Source organism: Canis lupus, chromosome 4 (assembly GCF_048164855.1).
Source record: "Canis lupus baileyi chromosome 4, mCanLup2.hap1, whole genome shotgun sequence".
Taxonomy (NCBI): domain Eukaryota; kingdom Metazoa; phylum Chordata; class Mammalia; order Carnivora; family Canidae; genus Canis; species Canis lupus.
In genome coordinates, this window is record NC_132841.1 from 74,892,744 (window position 1) to 74,912,327 (window position 19,584).

The 19,584-nt window shown below is 42.5% G+C and overlaps 1 protein-coding gene and 1 long non-coding RNA gene across 5 annotated transcripts in view; one reads left to right on the forward strand and one right to left on the reverse strand.

Annotated features, from left to right (window-relative positions):
* ADAMTS12 (ADAM metallopeptidase with thrombospondin type 1 motif 12) overlaps positions 1–19,584 on the forward strand; it is a 255,697-nt gene that overhangs the window by 230,388 nt on the left and 5,725 nt on the right. For 2 of the 3 annotated variants that reach the window (XM_072824981.1, XM_072824980.1), the window contains exons 15-17: positions 8,282–8,526; positions 10,259–10,397; positions 16,345–16,471. In XM_072824981.1, the coding sequence (XP_072681082.1) occupies positions 8,282–8,526; positions 10,259–10,397; positions 16,345–16,471 (511 nt within the window). Of the gene's footprint in view, positions 1–8,281; positions 8,527–10,258; positions 10,398–16,344; positions 16,472–19,584 lie in introns of those variants that run through there. The other variant, XR_012030322.1, reaches the window with a different exon arrangement.
* Positions 9,771–19,076, reverse strand: LOC140632683 (uncharacterized). Of its 2 annotated transcripts, none has more exons than XR_012030325.1 (3): positions 18,437–19,076; positions 12,750–12,913; positions 9,771–10,526 (listed from the first exon to the last, which is right to left on the reverse strand). It is a non-coding gene; the product is annotated as an uncharacterized lncRNA (long non-coding RNA). The 2 variants fall into 2 exon arrangements; XR_012030326.1 differs by lacking the exon at positions 18,437–19,076 and adding an exon at positions 15,181–15,344.

The following is a 19,584-nucleotide window of genomic DNA, read 5'->3' on the forward strand; positions in this document are numbered from 1 at the left end:
CAAGTCAACAAACATAATTTCTATGTAAAGAGGTATTCAATAAGCGCTCATATAAATTCAAATGAAAAGAGTTTTTTTAAGGTTGAGTCCATATCTCCTTGACAATAAAGGAGATAAATCATTAACTGTTTTACAGTTATGTCGATGGAATATTGAGTATTTTTCCTTTGTGATATGCTGCCTGGTTCAGCTGTAGTGTTATAGCTCTGGTTTGTTTGTTTGTTTGTTTGGTTTTTTAACATGAATTGGTACAATATTGTGATTGTAATGTAAACTCAATATTATAATGCCGGGCTTTGGTCACTTTCTGATTCTGACCCAAAGACATAAAGCTCAGAGTTTTTCCCTTATGCATATCCCGAATTATTCTTTTCTCCTTTTCTCTCCACCCAGAACTGTGGTTTCTTAAAAAATTTTTTAAAAGAACCATGGTTTCTTTGGTGGGTGGCAGTGATTGGCTTGATCTCCCTGGTCAAGGCATCACATTTGCCTTCAAGAACTTGTGACATGCGGGGAGCCCTCATGGAGGACAACTCTCAGAGCAAGGACATTTCTGCAGTGAGTTACATGGGGGCTGTGACTGGAAATAGCTTCGTTATCCCAGCACTCAGGCGTCAGAGCTTTGTTATCACAACCACGACCTTGAGAGAAAACCCAATGTCTCCTTTCCTGGGAGAGTTAGCAACCATCAGAAAACACCAGGAAAACAATGAACTTGAGCAACTGGTACAACTAGCACTTGAGGCAAGGTTGTATCCGAGACTAGGAAATAACGGGAATATGCAGTCACCCTGAAGAATCCAAGTCTTTCAAACCTTTCATGGCCTAACTGATCCATGTGTCTGCCTGTGTTCTCCTCCCTTCCTGCTTTACTCTGGCTTGTAGCTTTCTTTTAACACAGTGATTTAAAACAAAAGTATAGGTGGAGAAGTCTGCCTTAGAGACGCACATGGTAGTGAGACCCAGCTTCTCCTCCTCTCTGGCTGCTGTTGCCTTTGACTAGGGAAGCCTGAAATGTTGGCCAAGTCCTTTTTTCTGTTTTTTGTTTTGTTTGTTTGTTTGTTTGTTTGTGTGTATGTGGTGGTGGTGGTGTTTTGTTTTGTTTTGTTTTGTTTTGTTGTGAGTGCTCCTAAGAAAGAGAGAAAATGATGAATGATGTGGAATTAAAATAGACTGAGAGGCAAGAGACTAGGTGCTGATCTAGGTTACCATTGACTGTGGGAAAGTCACCCATTTGGACCACCATTTCTGAGGCCCCTTTCAACCCTCTCTGGTATTTATCTTCTCCTTGCCCTTAGCCTTCGAGCTGGTGATATGTTTGTTGATATCTAAGTGTTAAAGTTGGGCACAGTCTTCAGGAGAAGATGTCTTTATCCATGGCCTTCTTTGGCTGTCCCAACAACTAAGTCCCTGTCTATCTCTGCAAGGGGGAACTCATGTAGTAGATTTGACAGTGTGTGCCAGATGGCAGCATCATGCCTTCTAGTCAGTGTCATATTTGGGGAACATAAGGCCCACTTTCTTGTAGATGCTCCAGAATAGCTTCCATTTCCTCTCTTAGAGAAAGATAAAAGAAAAAAGAATTGCTGTCTTGGTATAGTGCCATGGTTACTGTAGAAGTGTCTGGAATTAAAGAATCTAGATCCAGAATACAGTGAGCTGTGTACAGATATCATCAGCTCATTCATTTATTCATTTACTCTATTACCTGAGAAACATTAAGTACCTATTGTGTGCTTGGCAGGGGGATAGAATGACAAATAAGACAACAACTCTCTTTCCATTGCTGTCTCTGCCTCACGCCATCCAGGTAACAGGATTGGGCCACACTCTGCCACTTGGCCCTTAGGCAGAACTTAAATAAGGAGCCTGGTTCAGGAAGAAGTTGGTAGAGCATTAAGCTCTGTTCTTGCAAGGGCGCACTGGGCTAGTTACCCAGAACCTTGACCTTCGTCCCAAACTCTTATAGTCCCTTCCCTTTGGCCTAGAATGCTGACCCATTGTCATATAGTTCCTTAGGTTGGTTTTTTTTTTCCCCCTGTTGTATAATTTCCTAGATTCTGTATGACTCACCTACCTTGGTCTTAAACATTAAGACCTGACAGTTTTTAGTATCTTGGACTAATTCACTGACTTCCTAAAACCACCACTCTGGACCCTTCTGGTCTTGCCAATGTCACTAGACTTGACTAATGGCAGACCCAGTGACGACTAAACCAGCACCTGGTCTTGCTCACACTGGCTGCTTTCCTCTGTCACTGGGAACAAGGGACCTTATTCTCTGAGTGTCCTGGAACTCTCATACAGGTGATTGTGTCACTTAACTCAGTGACCAAACCTCCAGCCTTGGTTCCTGCTTCCTTTATTTAATCTTAGCCAGGATGTGCTCAGACTTCTAGTTTAAACTCCTTTTATGGAACTACAACAGTTACCATACAAAATTCATCTTATTAGATGTTATTAAATATATATTAAATACATTTGCACATCTGTTTAGTGCATTTGATGCATATAATAGAGTTATGGCAACTCTTTTGGCATAATATTTAAATTCAGTTTCCTCTGATATACATCACAATTTCATTTTCACAATTAAGTATGTTGAAAAAAATTCCACAGTCTAGAAAACAGAGGAAAGACACAGAAAGTTTCTTCTAGAAACACTTGCCTCCAGTATCCACATCTTTAGGAGATTCCTGGAATGTGGTGAAAGAAGCAACCACCTGGAATTATGGTGGAACGTGACCACCCAGATCCCATCCACTTTCATGAGCCTGTGTGTTTACAGGTTTCATTCTTCCACCTATAGCTCCCTAGTCTCTGCCACTGATCTTTTTGGTTGGATTCAGTTCACCTAGAGTTAGGAATTGACACCAATTTCAAGTTATGTTAAGATTGCTGTCTTAATTGCTTAATGAGGCAGATTCTGGACTTTTTTCTTGGGGCCATTTAGTCTCTGTGACAAACTGAGGAAGCTCATGAATGAAAGGAACCCATCAAGAACACCTCACAACACATGTTGGGATCTGTGGCAGCAGTATGTAAGGTTGAGACACAAGTCTGGACAGTGAGAAGGAAGAGACGCTTCTAGGAACAAATGACATGGCTTCATGACTCACAGTTGCTTCTATGCTATACGGCAAGATTCAGTTTGTTTGCTGTTGGCTTAAGGGAGAATAGTGTCCACTCTATGATTTTAGGTGGGTGAATGATATGAGAAGGTCAGTGTCATAGAACACTGGTTTGCCAACAACATACACAACTGCCTGGGACAGGGGAGCCTGGTGACAGGAACTGAGTCCACATAGATAGGATGAGAATTTTTTAAAAAATATTTTATTTATTTATTCATGAGAGACACAGAGAGAGAGGCAGAGACACAGGCAGAGGGAGAAGCAGGCTCCCTCTGGGGAGCCTGATGCAGGCCTCGATACCAGGACCCAAGGATCACGACCTGAGCCAAAGGCAGACACTCAACCACTGAGCCACCCAGGTGTCCCAGGATGAGAATCTTATAAGAAAACATTTCAGAGAAAATCCAAGGCAGAAGTAAATGCATAATAAAAAGAAGGAATGTGGCTTCCTTGAAACCAGAGTATCACCTTACTTGGAGACTGTCCTAGATCATGTTTCCTAGAAAATCCCAGGCTAGAAGGAATGGGAAGAAAGAGAATGACTGGACACTCTACTTGACAGTTTTCATATCAAGGGAGCTCAGGGCTGCCACCCTTTGTCCCAGAAGCATTTAGGGTCAACATCTGTTCTCTCTTCTATGTTTCCTTTCCACTGACTTCTAGCAAAAGGTTTTTAGTTGCTTATGGTGTGTTCCAAGGTTCCAGTGCCCCTACAACACATTTTTTGAAATAATTAAAGCTGAAACTCAATCTAGGATAGAGCAATTCGACTTTCCAAAGATCTGCCAAGCACACTTGTGTGTATGTATTTCCTCCTCACTCTGATTTGGGAGCGGGTCAAATGCAGGGTTTTACCTGAACTTGACATTGACGTGTCATTACTGTGAAGGCAGGCATCAAGAAGTGGACTGGCATTTCCCAGGAGCCTCTTCATGTGAAACCAACAGATTTGGGCCTGCAGTGAGGATTGTTTTGTCTGCTGCAAACTGACAGCATAAATCTTTTTAAAGATGAGCTGGTCGTTGTAGATAAATTGGGGTTAATAGTATGACCTCTTTAGGAGCACATTTTTATTAGAAGTGACAGATTGGAAACCAAATATGCTACTGGGTAAATCCTTTTTGTGAATTACAAAGAGTAGTTGGATAAGATGCACTTTAGCAGCAATAACCTATTGTAGCTCTTATGATAATGGCTTCAGAAGTGAGGCCAGTTTTCTGGTCCATCCTCAGAGGCCCTGAGTATTCTTTTACCTCAAGGGGCTCAGGACTCAGTAACGGGATGGTTTCTCCAGGTGAGGCTCCATGGGTCCAGAGACTCCTTCTTTGAGGTCAAGATTACATTTTGCTACTTCCCCCCTAATTTTTCCAGAATTGCCCCACTACTGGTGCAAATGACTGACGTTTACCAGGGAACTGGGAGAGAAGTGATTTTCTGAATGCAAAATTCACCATTCTTAACACTTTAGACATGGTCTTACCAATCCTGGTAGCCTTCCTTTGATACAGAATAAATGTCTCAATAACTTTCCACCCTTCCTTTTAAAAAAAATTATTTATTTATTCATGAGAGACACACAGAGAGAGGCAGAGACATAGGCAGAGGGAGCAACAGTCTCCCCGCGGGGAGCTTGATGTGGGATTCGATCCCAGGACCCCAGGATCACAGCCTGAGCCGAAGGCAGACACTCCACCACTGAGCCACCCAGGCATCCCTCTACCCTTACTTTTTAATAAGATTCTCCTTTCTATAAAGAAGACCCTTGAGGATAAGATACTCTGGAGGATTTTTTAAAGCCCTTTCTACCAATCACATTTTTTTTAAATTAAAAATGCTATTTTAAGAGTTGATTAGCAAACCCTAGTTATAGGCATATGTACTTCCCACCTAGATGTGTGATGGTGGCATAGATGGAACCCAGTTTTCTCATTTGGTAAACAGAAAGGTTTGTAGCCATTCATTTCCAATTAAATGCCCATTAATAGCAGATGGGTTAAGTAAATGAACTTTCTGTTTTTGCAGTTGTTGAAATGCTCAAAAATACAAAAAGATATGTAAAGTATATTAAATTTTAAAAGTGATGGTTGGAAAAAAATAAAAAATAAAAATAAAAAGTGATAGTTGGAATAGTTCATGTACCATGATCCCACTTGTTAAAAAATTATGTGTATATGTGCTTATACATGCAAACAAAGATTTTGAAAAAGAATCCAATAAACTGTTCACTGTAATTGTCTTTGGGACATGAGACTGGAGATGAAGGAAAATTGAAATTTTTACTTTTCATTTTATTCTCAAGTATGGGCTTTTTTGTCACACGCAAAGGAGTCTGGTGGGTATATTGTGGTTCTTTTTAACTCAAAATTACCGTAATTTTATATTTTGGCTTTTCCCTAGATACTCTTTTGCAAATATGTGTTACAAATGTGCATTACTTTTGCTCATCGCTAGATCTGTCTCAGTTTATATCTTCTGTCTGTAAACTGTTCAGAAGCAGCACTTAATATTCACTGAAAGCTTTTATTTTAAATTTAATGTGTCTCCCCTTTGAATTTGGCAGAGTCCACCGCGTTAAATATTTCTGATTTTGGATTTTCTCTCTTAAGTGAAAGATAAAAAGCACACTCTTCGTTTTTGGGTTTTTTTTTCCATCTAGTTCTCTTTGCTTTTGTTTTTTTGAGGGAGGGGTTGTTTTATTCTTTGTAAACAAGGGAGATAAGGTGGTCACCACAATATTTGATGCCAATTGATTTTTCTGCATGAGTTCTTGTCTGAGAAGGCATATGACATCCCAAGTTAGAAGGGGCTACAGATCAAGATGCTCCAAAGGCATTTCAATAAATTGCATTAGCCTCAATTACACATGATAAATATTTTCCCTGAGCTAGTTATGAATCTACAGTGTTAGGGCACCTGGGTGGCACAGTCAGTTGAGTGTCCAACTCTTGATTTCAATTCAGGTCATGATCTCACAGTTGTGAGCTTGAGCCCTATGTCTGGCTCCATGCTCAGCACAGATCCTTCTTCAGAGTCTCTTTCCCTCTCCCTCTGCCCCTCCCTGATCACATTCTCTCTCTCTCTCTCTCTCTCTCTCTTGCTCTCTCTCTTCTAAATAAATAAATAAATAAATAAATAAATAAATAATCTTTAAAAAATTTTTGTAGTTTTAATCAACTATTTCAGGTAAGTATTGTGAGAGCCAAATGGAATTTAATCAAGTACTACAAGACCTGCATTTTGGTCTTGCTGGATGGGAGATGCCAGTTTGAAAAATGGAGCTAGGGTTGTGGCCTGAGGATCTGAGCAAATCATACCTGCTGACCAGCCCTAGGATTTTAGCTCCCAGGACCCCTGCTACTCTCATGTCTGAGGGAGAGAAAACAGTCAAGGCCCTCCCAGGTCACAGAGATGAAGGTTTGCTTGTGGCTGAAAAACCTAGTGTCCATCCGCTGCAAAATGAACAGGATTATCAGGATCTTAAAACCAGCATTTATATAGAAAGGTTAAAAGAACAAAGAATGTTTTGCTTAGAAAAGAGAAAAATAATTGAATATCAGAGTTGTGAGGGCTGTCAGACATCATCTGGTTGGAGCCCCTTCATTGTGCAGATGACATTTAAAGAAGTTAAATAAGTCAGTGAACACCATATAGCTCATTCAAGGTGATGCAAAAACTAAGATTCAAGTGTTCTGACTCCCATGTCTGGCATTTTCTCATGCCATCCCCGAAGTCCATGTTCTTTCCAGTGTATCACATTTATAAGGTGATGATTCTTAAGAAGCCCAAATAGGATAAATGCATAAAATGCTTAGTGTGGAGCCTGCCAAAGGGAAGAAACCATTATGTGTTAATTCCTTTTCTCCCCAGTATGTCTCCTACCATGACAACCAATAAATAAGAATAGGTCTATAGCTAGAATTGATCATCATCTTTAAATGGATGCCCTCTGGTGCTTTTTCACAAAAATAAAATGTAAGTTCATATTTCATCAAAACATAGAAAAATAAGAAAAAAAAAACCCTGTCTAGTGAATAGAATTGCCCAGCAACATAAAAAGCTATGCTCAGAGCTAAGTTTCTCATCATGAGCTATATTCAAGAGGACCAGGTGGCAAATCAATCCAAGATTCCCTCAGGAATTCTCTTAATGAATTTAAGCTATGATTAGATTATTTCTAAGAGTCTATCTTTAACTTGCAGGCAGTGAGGACAACTGAGCAGAAGGGTGTATCCAGTGCAATGTTGAAGATTCATCTGATAGCCACGACAAATGGGGGAGCAGAAATGCTAATGGGGAGCTAATTAGGGGCTATACGTTTTTTAACTTCAATTTAAAATCACAGAAAAGTCAATGCTGGATCAACCACAAATGTTTCAGAGTTTAATCTGCATTTATTTCACCTCTTCTCACAAAACTGTGTATGTACTAAGTCACAGAGCACCTGGGAATTCTGCTCCTGCCCAAGCTCTTTAAAATTCCCCATGACTAAATATAAAAAAATAGTGAAAGGGATTATAGGGGAAAGGAGAGAAAATGAGTGGGAAATATCAGAGAGGGTTACAGAACATGAGACTCCTAACTCTGAGAAATGAACAAGGGGTGGTGGGAAGGGAGGTGGGTGGGGGGTTGGGATAACTGGGTGATGGGCACTGAGGGGGGCACTTGACGGGTTGAGCACTGGGTGTTATACTATATGTTGGCAAATCGAACTCCAATAAAAAAAATAAAAATAAATAAAATTCCCATGACTGACACCTAGGTGGCTCAGTCCATTAAGCATCTGCCTTTGGCTCAGGTCATGATCCCAGGGTCCTGGGTTGGAGCCCCACACCCGGCTTCCTGCTCCACGAGGAGTCTGCTTCTCCCTCTCCTTCTGCCTGCCCCTCCCACTGCTTGTTCTCTCTCTCTCTCTCTCTCTCTCTCTCTCTCTCAAATAAACTAAATCTTTAAAAATAAATAAATAAATAAATAAATAAATAAATAAATAAATAAATAAAATTCCCCATGACTAGTGTATCTGCTAATCCCAGTAACCACCCAGGGGGAAGATAAGGGCACTAAACAGTGGGGATGAATAATGAGTCAGAAACAGAGTGTGTGCAGCCAAGCAGGTGTGCCTCTTTCATCATTCTGTCTTCTCTCCTTAGGTTATGTTGACATTGGGCTGATTCCAAAAGGAGCAAGGGACATACGGGTAATGGAGGTTGAGGGAGCTGGAAACTTTTTGGCCATCAGGAGTGAAGATCCCAAAAAGTATTACCTCAATGGAGGTTTTATTATCCAGTGGAACGGGAACTACAAGCTGGCAGGGACCATCTTCCAATACGACAGGAAAGGGGACCTAGAGAAACTGATGGCCACAGGCCCCACCAATGAGTCAGTGTGGATCCAGGTAATGCAGAAGTAAAGGTAAATGCTGATATGTTTATTAGTGAAGATCTTTCTGATTTTCATTTCCAGGGTATTTGCTAGGGGAGACTACGAACGCTTAAAACTTCGTTTAACAAGGAGCAGGGAAGAAAGCAAGATATTACTTTGTGCGAATCATCCTTTATTGCCTAGAAATTGCTAAAACCCTGATAAGTGCCAGGGGCCCTAAAGTCATTTATTGGGAATTTTGAATTCAATTTCCAGTATGGTTGACACAGGCTGTTTATTTCAGAGTGATTTTTTTCTCAGGCATAAAAAGGATGCTCTCCATCTGGGCTGAGTTTCCAAGTAGCTTTCCAGCAGCAGCGATGGACCAACACAGTTTTCTCATGTTATCACGTGGTTGTTCTTAGGCAAGAGGCTTGACTTTGTGAAGCTCTTGGAGAACAGGATTAGAATGTTGTATGTGCACCTTAAGGGCATGGTCTTTCCTGTTGGCAAGGAACCAGAGAGAAAGAGTGGAATCATCATACCAGTAGAGATAAGACAGGTTGGGGATGCCAGATGGCTCCAGAGAGAGTCTGACCTAACCATACTCAGAAGTTAGAGGGAGATGATTCCAGAGCCAGAGATCAGAGCACTCAAAGAAGCCAGAGATCAAGGCTTGACTGCTATGATTCATAAATGTCTGGGGACCTGACATCTTACCATACATGGCAAAGGATTTATATATGGGAACCCTCATCCCAAGGAGCAACCAATCAATCCATCAGCTCTAAGTTTAAGATGAATCCTTTTTAAACGTGTGGTGAGGGGCGCCTGGGTGACTCAGTCAACTGAGTGTCTGCCTCTCGGTTTCTGCTCAGGTTGTGATCTCAGGGTCATGAGATTGGACCCCACAGTGGGCTCTGCACTCAGCATGAAGTCTGCTTTGGATTCTTTCCCTCTCCCTTTGCTCCTTGCCCCACTCAAGTGCTCTCTCTCTCACACACACACACTCTCTCTCGCTCTCTCTCTAAAATAAGTAAATAAATAAAATCTTTTTTTAAAAATGTGTGATAAGTAGACTGCCTGCAGGAGAGGGAAGTGAGGGGAAGGCCCCAAGAGGGGCATGACTTGGCTAAAGCCTATGAACATTTTTACCCCAGAACTATATATTTTATAGGAACTAACCATCCTGAGAGCTAGAGAAGAGTATCATAAGACAACAGCAACAACAATAATAAAAGTTACTCTTTATTGAATGCTGACTACATGCCAGTCACTATTCTATTCATAGCTAATCACTGTACATTTATTGACTTATTTAACTCTCACAACACCCCTACTAGTCACACACTATTATTATCCTCACTCTGGAAATGGAGAAACACAAAGAGATTAAGTAACTTACCTATAATCATCAAGTTAGTAAGTTCACAAGGGTGCAAGGTGACCCACCAGTCTGTTGTTGGAAAAGATGCTATCTCATTCCCTCAGAGCAGTTTCCAGAAGATTAGACTTCCCTGGGCATTCAGCCAAGAAATAATTGAATGGATATGAGGTATAGATAGATAAAGAAATGGATGGATATATATACAGATATAGATAGATGTATTGGTGGAAGTAGAGGTGGGGGTGAAGATACATTCATTTATTGGCATTTGTTCCAATGCACACCTTCATAACTGCTCTAAGATGACATACCTTCTGTCACAGCTGTGTTTTACAGTATAAAGTCATGACAGTGATGTCATCCTTCTTTTGCCTTTTAGCTTCTGTTCCAAGTGACCAACCCTGGCATCAAGTATGAGTACACAATCCGGAAAGATGGCCTTGACAATGACGTGAACAAACTGGTGTACTTCTGGCAGTATGGCCGCTGGACAGAGTGCAGTGTAACGTGCGGGACAGGTGAGCAACAGCTGCTGTGTCTGGGAATCCATGTCGGCTTCAGAATGAGCCGTGGAGGCAGTCTAAGCACGTGGTTCATACTCTGTGCCTGTGGATCTGCAGGGTTCCAGAAACACGGCCCAGGAGCCCCTGTGGGAGCAAATATTCTGGTCATGGTCTAATGAGAGAGGCAGTTTTTCCTTTACACTTCATGAAAGATTTTCTTTGAAAAAAATGTTAACATGTGTTTTGTTTTGATTTCAGCTTTATTGAGATATAACTGACATACAACATTGTGTAAGTTTAAGGTGTACAACTGGATGATTTTGTACACGTATATATAGTGAAATGGTTACCACATAAAGTCAGCCAGCCCATCCATCACCCCAATAGTTACCTTTTTTGTGTGTGGTGAGAACATTTAAGATTTGGTCTCTTAGCAACTTTCAAGTATACAATACAGTATGACATGTGTTTTAAAAAGCAAAACAGAGAGACTTAAAAACCTGGTTGAGGACCTGAGGTCTACAAAAGTCAAACACCCCACTCAGAGGCTGACTGTCAGTAATGGCCAAAACCAAACCATGACAAGCTCTCCTGATTCCCACCCAATGTTCTTTATTCTGTCTCCTATTTACCAAGTATTTATATCTATGAGGAGAGTAGTTTTCTCTTATAAAATGGAGCATTGGAGAGATTCCTTGCTGTCAAGTATGTCAGAATGGAATAAGTTTCTTTTTTTTAAGATTTATTTATTATTTAAGAGAGAGGGAGAGAGGAGGGCAGAGGGAGAGAGAGGGCCTTAAGCAGGCTCCCCACTGAACATGGAGCCCAACGTGGGGCTCAATCTCACTACCCTGAGGTCATGACCTGAGGCAAAATCAAGAGTCAGATGTTTAACAGACCGAGGCCACCCAGGCACCCAGGATGGACTAAGTTCTGCTACCGTAACAAAGAAATCAAAACCTCAGGAATGCAACACAATGAAGGTTTATTTCGAACCCATTCTAAGTCTGATACAGGTTGGGTGGCCCAGCATCATCTTGGAGCTAAGACATCTGAAATGTGTGACTTCCAGTGTGCCCCACGGAGAAGAAAGACTTGGAAGAGGCAGACTGGCTCTCATGAAGGGCTTTGGCCTGGTGGTGACACAGATCATTTCTGCTCACCTTTCGTTGGTGAACCTTTAGTCCTCTGGGTACTGTTAACTGCAGAGGGAAGCCAGGAACTGTGAACAAGCACAGGGGCATTTGTAGGGCACTGACTCTCTCTGCTACAGGCTAGATGAAATTCTGTGAGGCCTGGGAGCACAGGCTCAGGGCCTGTCAGGTATTTGGACTTTTCACTCTTTGGGGAGCGTTAATAGTAGTACCCATGAGAAGGCCTCTGCCTTGATCTCTTCTTTTAGATCGTGTCCAGGTCTGTTCTGGAACTTCCTGCCTTGATCCTGTATAACTACCACCTATAAAGTAGGGCAGCAACAGGGTGAAGTGCCATATTCAGCGATGCAACCAAGGGAATGAAGGTGAAGGAGTGAATGGGCCAGAAGAACACCATCTTCTCCCCCATGGGTTTCTCTCTCACATACTGTGTCCCTGCACCACTCATTCACTTGCTCTCCCCTGTCCTCGCTCCCTGCCCCAGGAAGTAGTCCTGCAAAGAGGTCCAGCAACAGGCATTAAGTCCATGTACCATCAACCTAATAAACAATTTCTGTATCACCAACTTCTTCCTTTCCCTCCGTCAGTACAGAAAGGTTAGCTTTTAGAAGGCACGGGGATCATGTTCATTTCAAAATGTGTGATGTTTTGAAAATCCTAAATATCTGGAGATCCATTAGAGTCAAAGGTGTGATGTGTGGCAGCGGCTGGTGGTGGGGTTAGGATCAGTGGTGGGGTTAGGGTCAGTGCTGTTACCCCCTGGCTGTGGCTAGCATTTCCAGACATCCTGCCCCACTGCTTGGGAGGCTGGGCTGGCTGTGGCACAAAAGCAATTTAAGCAGGAAAGAAGTTCATGAAAAAAATTTCCCTGAGGAGCAGTTGTGAGGAAAATGAGGTCGTGGGGACTGTAGTCACAAATACATTTTCCAGCTCACATCCCCATTTTTCTCTTCTTTCAGAAAAGTACAGGTGTAAGCTGTAAGCTTAAATCATTTTTGTCTCAGGACACCAAGGAGTGAAAACTCAGCCAGTCCAGAGGGGCCAGGTGCCCCTCCACAAAACAGAACACCCATCCCCTTTTCTGTTTCAGCATGGGGTGAATTCTTTGCATCACACACGCAGTGTTTCAGAACACAGGGATACAAGGTAATGGCCAATCGGCACAGTCATCAGAAAGCAGGCTCCTCCTGGCTAGGAAATGAGATGTCCTTACCAAATGTGAATCAGGATCCTTCAGCAGCACCTCGGCCTGCGTGGGCAAATGTCCTCCTGGGTATTAAACCTTAACAGGAGCTGTCAGGGAGCTGTCACGGTGTCCACGTTCTCCCCCGAATCCCAGTCACACTGCCTGTTTCAGTGACCGTGGGCTGTCTTCATCTGGCAGAGAAGAAAGACAACATTTCTCCTTTCGTGCTGTCAGACAAAGAGGGTGAAATGCTAATATTCCCATAAGACACACGTTGCTAAATCTAAAGACAGAAGACTGCCTGAAACACTGAATCAGTCATCGATGTCGTTGTATTTTCTTTGAGTTAAAACTTTCTATATTACAAAATTAAGTTCAATAGCTTACCCGAAAAGTAAAAATAGGAAAAGTCACTCCCCTGACACATGCACTTTTGTACTTTGCTTTTTTTGCCTTCCAATATCCTTATATGTATACACATGCTTTCACTTAACGTCGTAACAGGGGTACCTTTCCATGTGCTACTCCATCCTCATAGCTATCATTTTTATGGATGTGTTGCATTTCCCTGGCAAGACAAAGAAAAATGTCTTGAGCCAATTCTATATTGATCATCATCTTCTGGTGAGCTTTTGGGGACCATGTAAAGAATGATTTAATTAGCGTTGATTTATAGATGGAATTTCTAGGTTCAAAGAATTTAAATATTATGGCAATGTTCAGAACCTTATTACCAAATTGATTCCCATAGTAAAAGATTTACAAACAAGTAGTGGCAACCACTTTATTTGTTTTGCTTTATTTTCATTGATATTACATTGTTTTAGCCTTATGCTTTGTTGCAGGGAAGCATTACAAATGTCCTAGCAAAAATGGAGAACGTAACAACAAACTCTTGCATACCAGCCACTCAGCCTTGTCAGATCTTACCATCGTTCATGCTTATTTCAATCTTCATGTTTAAACAAAAAAAAATCACACAAATATGCTTGAAGAGCATTTTGCTGGCTCCACTCCCTTTCGTTTTTCTCCAGGGCTAACTAGGGTCATGAAACTAGTATTTATTGTTTTCATGCATCTTGTTAAATGCTTTTATTATATATGTGACTAGCCATATATATTAAAAAATATTGTTTCTCAAGCATTTAGGCTTTTTATAAATAGGATCGTTATCTGTGCATTATTCTTTGTCTTGCTGGTTTTACTCAGTATTATGCTTTTGAGAAAAATCCCTGCTGAATAAAGGGGAAAGAAGAAAAAATAAGTGGGAAATATCAGAAAGGGAGACAGAACATAAAGACTCCTAACTCTGGGAAACAAACTAGGGGTGGTGGAAGGGGAGGTGGCCGGGGGGTGGGGGTGACTGGGTGGCGGGCACTGAGGTGGGCACTTGACGGGATGAGCACTGGGTGTTATTCTGTATGTTGACAAATTGAACACCAATAAAAAATAAATTTATTAAAAAAAAGAAAAATAAAAATCCCTGCTAATGATAGTAGCTCTAGTACATTCACTTGAAGGGCTGCGTACTATTCCACTGTGCCAGTATACAATTATTTATACATTCCACTATTTTGCAGTTATAAACATCTTTGTAATGCTGTAATGAACACCTTTCCTCAACATTTCCAAAGCTCAAAGTAACCATGTGCATTTGAGATAGGTCCACATGTTCGTGATAAAGCATGAGAATCACAAATAGGAACACACGTTCCACTCTGACCCGGATGTGAGACCCTACACTGATGTTGAGAGGACAATTCACTTCTTTGGAAAATTAGTCAGATACTTCTTTGGCTATTTTAAAATTTCATTCATCTTGGCACTGATCCATCTTTCATCCACTGTTAACTGTCAGGGTCAACCAAGTGAAGGTATTGATCTCTGACAATATCTGGAAGATTTTTGTTAATATTTAGGACTTCGTGAAAATAATAGAAAATTTACTGAGATGGATTTAAGCATAGGCTGAGGAATAAGGCTTATCTTGTTTACCATACACATAAATATATAGTATTTATCAGATAAATTACAAGTAGTATGTAATGATAGACACCATTCATTCCAATAGAGAAACTGAAACATCATTATTAGTTTTGCCCTTTGCACAGCATTTGCCTGGCCCGTCCATCTGTTCAGCTCGCTGCTGATCCAGCACATTTATCTATGCAATAGTATTAACTTTGCGACAGGTATTTTATGTAATATTTTGTGTCCTTCTGCTACTTCTGAGTAGCACATTTATCTTTGCTATTCATGCACAGAAACAGGCCTTTTGGGGGGATATTTCTAACCTCTGAGAGCCACCTGACAGTTTCCTTTTAGGTTTTGACAGGAAGAATTTGCCAACGTTTTCATGAAATTTCCAAGTACCTAAACTCTTCTTTTCTCTGCTCTACCACGGCAGGTACATGCCAGTGTTTCTGGCTTTGGCCACGTCAGCCTGTAATCCACTCACACTGTCTAAGATGCCTCCACAGGTGCTTGTGTCTTTTCCAATGACTCAGTCCTTGGGCCCTGGAAGTTCCTCTTACAATGTTGCTTCCATCTGTTGACAGTGTCTGATTTATATAACGAAAGAGGAATAACGCAGTCTTATCAGTTGACAAAGCCTGAGTGGTTGAAAGGTTACCTATGTCTCCAAAAGAAGAAAATACTGTTTTATTTAGCAATAAAATATTGTTGATTCATTTTGAAGGATTCGCTTACCCTATGACAACTCCCTCTGACATTTTTAAATGTTGAGATGTGATTGCTGGTGTGTGAGTATGAAAGCCAGCCTGGGCACCGGGGCTGGAACGAGTCACATGAGGCAGCGGGAGGTGGCAGATGGCAGGTCCTGTCCTGCCAGCTGTGTGCCTGGGGGGAAGCCCCTCCACGTGCTGAAGTGGGGAGGTGACTGGCTTTTGGTGTACTCGTAGCCTTTCGAATATGGGAATTCTGTATACCAGTAAGCCCTCTCAAGGCCTGGATGCCCTGAGGGTTCAGGGCGCCAACCTTTGTGCAAGCTGATGCTCTGTCCCCGGGAGGGGAGGCATCCCAGTCCCCAGTATTTCACATCTAACATTGAAGCATTACCTCCCTCAAGTGACATGATGACTTCCTTCTCTCTATCCCTCTGCCTCTCCATCCATAACATTCTGACCACCCTCTCTCCTCTCTTGCTAATGTCTTTGGTAGCAGAACCTGTGGTCTCTGTCTTCTCTCCACCTGTGTGACTTCGCTGTGCCTTCATTTCTTCATCTTTCACATACCAAATAATGGTAGTGTTGACCTCATTGGATTGTTGCGAGGTTTGGGTCATTATATTTCAAAATAGATAATAAGTAATACATTTTAATATATTTATAATATATTAAATATATATATACTTGCTGGCATGCACACATACAGTTTTGAACAGTGCTTGGGACAAGGAAAGCAGTACGTGTTCACTATTATTATTTATCCAAAGCTAAACCCAGCTTGCAGATGTACTTGGTTTGCCCCTGGAACAAACCAGATAACCTATGGACAGCCTCCCCATCAGCCATAAGCATGATCACTTGACCAGGGGCCTCACTTGACACTAAGTGTGTGGGCTCAGGATTTAATATATGTGAACCCTCTGCCTGACCCCCAGGTATTCGCCGCCAGACTGCCTATTGTGTGAAGAAAGGCCACGGGATGGTGAAAGCTACATTTTGTGACCCAGAAACACAGCCCAACGGGAGACAGAAGAAGTGCCATGAAAAGGATTGTCCACCCAGGTAAGAAGTGATAAGAATTAGAGCTCTGTGTGTCTGCTTTGAATGATGTCTGGTTGGGGCATCTGGGTGGCTCAGTTGGTTGAGTACTCAACTCTTGATTTTGGCTCAGATCATGATCTCAGGGTCATGAGATCAAGCCCAGTATTGGGCTCTGCCCTGGGCATGGAGCCTGCTTGAGATTCTCTCTTTCCCTCTCCTTTTGGCCCTCCTTGTTTGTGCTTTCCCTCTCTCAAAGAAAGAAAGAAAGAAAGAAAGAAAGAAAGAAAGAAAGAAGACTAATTTAATAGTAATCTAATGCTCAGTGATAAAGGAGGGTTGTGAGGTTTTGTTATTAGAATAAGTACAGGAGGGAATCCCTGGGTGGCTCAGCATTTTAGCGCCTGCCTTTGGCCCAGGGTGCGATTCTGGAGTCCTGGGATCGAGTCCCACGTTGCACTCCCGGCATGGAGCCTGCTTCTCCTTCCTCCTGAATAAATAAATAAATAAATCTTAAAAAAAAAAAAGAATAAGTACATGAAAACTCTTACAGGTTTCTGTGGCAGTGCTGTTAGAGCCTGTGACAAGCTGTGAGTAGGGACATCTTCTCCCCATAGAGTAGCTGGTGTGTTCTGTGTTTGTTTATTTGGTAAGACTGTCTCAAAGCATTGCCGAAGAGAATGCTATATAGAAGAGAATGCTATATAGATCCCCCCAAAGTTCTTGAGCTGACAGGTGTGGCTGTTCCCGGGACACTGCACCAGCGCAGCATAACATTCACTGTCAGATCACAGTGCCCATCTGCATGTAAGGCAGCCTGGAGTGGCTTCCAGAGCAGGCTTTCTCAATCTCAGCACTGTTGACATTTGGGATGGATGACTCTTGGTTGTGGAGCCGTCCTGTGTGTGGTAGGATGTTTAGCGACACCCCCAGCCTGTACCTGCTTAGACATTAGTAGCGACTTCCACCCTTCCTCCAGGTTGTCACAACAAAAATATCTTCAAACATTGCTAAATGTCTCGTAGAGGGTAAAAGCACCCTTGGTTGAGAACCAGTGTTACAGAGCTACTCATTTGCTGTTCTAGATAGATATTGGAATCCCAGAAGGTGGCTAGAATGTTATTATTAGGGACTTATGTTAAAGAGAGAGGGAGAGAAAGAAAAACAGCAAGAAGTAGAAGGAGGGAGAGAGGAAGAGAGAGGGGAGGGAAAGAGAGAGGGAAGGAAAAGGGAAGGGAGAAAAAAAGAATTAATTCTGAAGAGTGTCTTCATTCTCTAGTGACCTTCAGCAGGGGTGCACTTAGGTTGTGGCTTCCATCAGGCATTCATTCCAGGCCTAGGGAGACACACTAAAAGGAGTTTAGGTAAACAGGAGGGGACTCATTGGTATTGTAAATCAAACAAGTGGGACTCTTGATTTCAGCTCAGGTCATAATCTCAGGGTCGTGAGATGAAGTTCTGCATTGGGCTCCATGCTGGGCGTGGAGCTTGCTTGAGATCCTCTCTCTCTTTCCATCTCTCCCTCTGCCCCTCCCCCCACTCTCATGCATGCTCTCTCTAAAAAAAATAATTAGTTTAAAAAAATAAACAAGTGATAAACTGAGCTCTAAAGAAAAAGCCAGAAGAATGTGATAAATCTCAAAGAACTAGGTAAAGAGTCCAGACAAATCCATGAAGGAAGGCAGACAAATCCGTGAAGGCAGGCAACGAGGCCTCTGGTGAGGGCAGACAGGACGCAGAGGCCGGAGTCAGAAGGATTATTCTGTGTCCAGCTCTGTGGTTTCTGCTGGGGGGGTGGGGGGACAGGCCAGGAGGCAGGGAGCCAGACCCTGACCTGCCTCACCTCTCCAGGGTCACCTCACCTGGCTGCAGCTCTTCCCTGCAGCTCTTGCCAGCCCTAGGTTTTGTCTGTAGCTGCCCTTCCCATAATTTCTTCTCTGGGAAGAGTGAGCCAGGAAGGAGGCACAGTTCTTGGGGCTAATCACTCACCCATGCTCTGCCGTGCTCACATGCTTCCTCACACTCGGTCTCCCTCAGGGTTAATGATCCTCTACCAGTAAATACCTGTTGCTCTCCTGGGACACACAAGCCTAGGATTCTCACCTTGCTTTTCAAAGCCACTCTCTCTGTGGGTTAGATGTCCTCATCTAACCACAGCTGATTATTTCCTGCCTCTAACTTTGTCCCTGGTGTTCAGGTTCTCATTTCATCTTATTACATAGTCTCTCTCCCCCTTACTATTACCAGCAAATATTTATTAAGCTTGTTATTTCTCACGAGAGGCACAATGGTGATTATAGCCATATAACAGTTACCATTTACTGAACACTGAGGTATCGTGACACAATAGAGGCTATATATGCCATCTCTGTGCCTGGTTCCTCACAGAGCTCTTAAAACTTCTAGAACCACCAAAGGGACTGTCTTGTATGCTAACGAAGTGGCCAGGGCTCCCAGACAGCCTCAGGATGGAGCTGGCTGACAGAGGATGCTGTGACTGGAGGGTTTGAATTTTCAGCTCTACTCCCTAACCTCTGGGGAGGGCAGAGGAGCTGAAGGTTGAGTTAGTCACAAATGGCCCATGATGTAATCAGTCCTGCCTATGTAATGAAACCCCCATTAAAAAGACAAAAACAAAGTCTAGCTAGAGGGGAAGGAGAGCTTCTCGGAGCTGAACGCGTGGAGGTGCTGGGAGGGTGGTGTGCCCCAAGAGGGTATAGAAGCTCTGCCACCGTTCTCCTGGACCCCGCCCTGTGAGTCTCATCCATCTGGCTGTTCCTGAGTTATATCCTTTTATAATAAATGAGTAATCTAGTAAATAATTTTTTTTTTAGTTCTGTGAGCCATGCTAGCAAATTACCAAACCCTTGGCAGGGATGTGGGAACCCCTGATTCATAGCCAGCCGGTGAGAAGCACAGGTGACCACCACCTGGACGTGAAGAGCAGGGGGTGGGGGCGGTGATGTGGGTCTGAGCCCTTAACCTGTCCAGTCTGCGCTAACCCCAGACAGTTAGGATCAGAATTGCTTGGTGCAGAAAACCCACACATTTGTTGAAACATAAGTAATGGGAAAGTAGAGTAGAAAATAACAGTGGGTTTTGGGGGGGTTTTTTTGTTTGTTTGTTTGTTTGTTTGT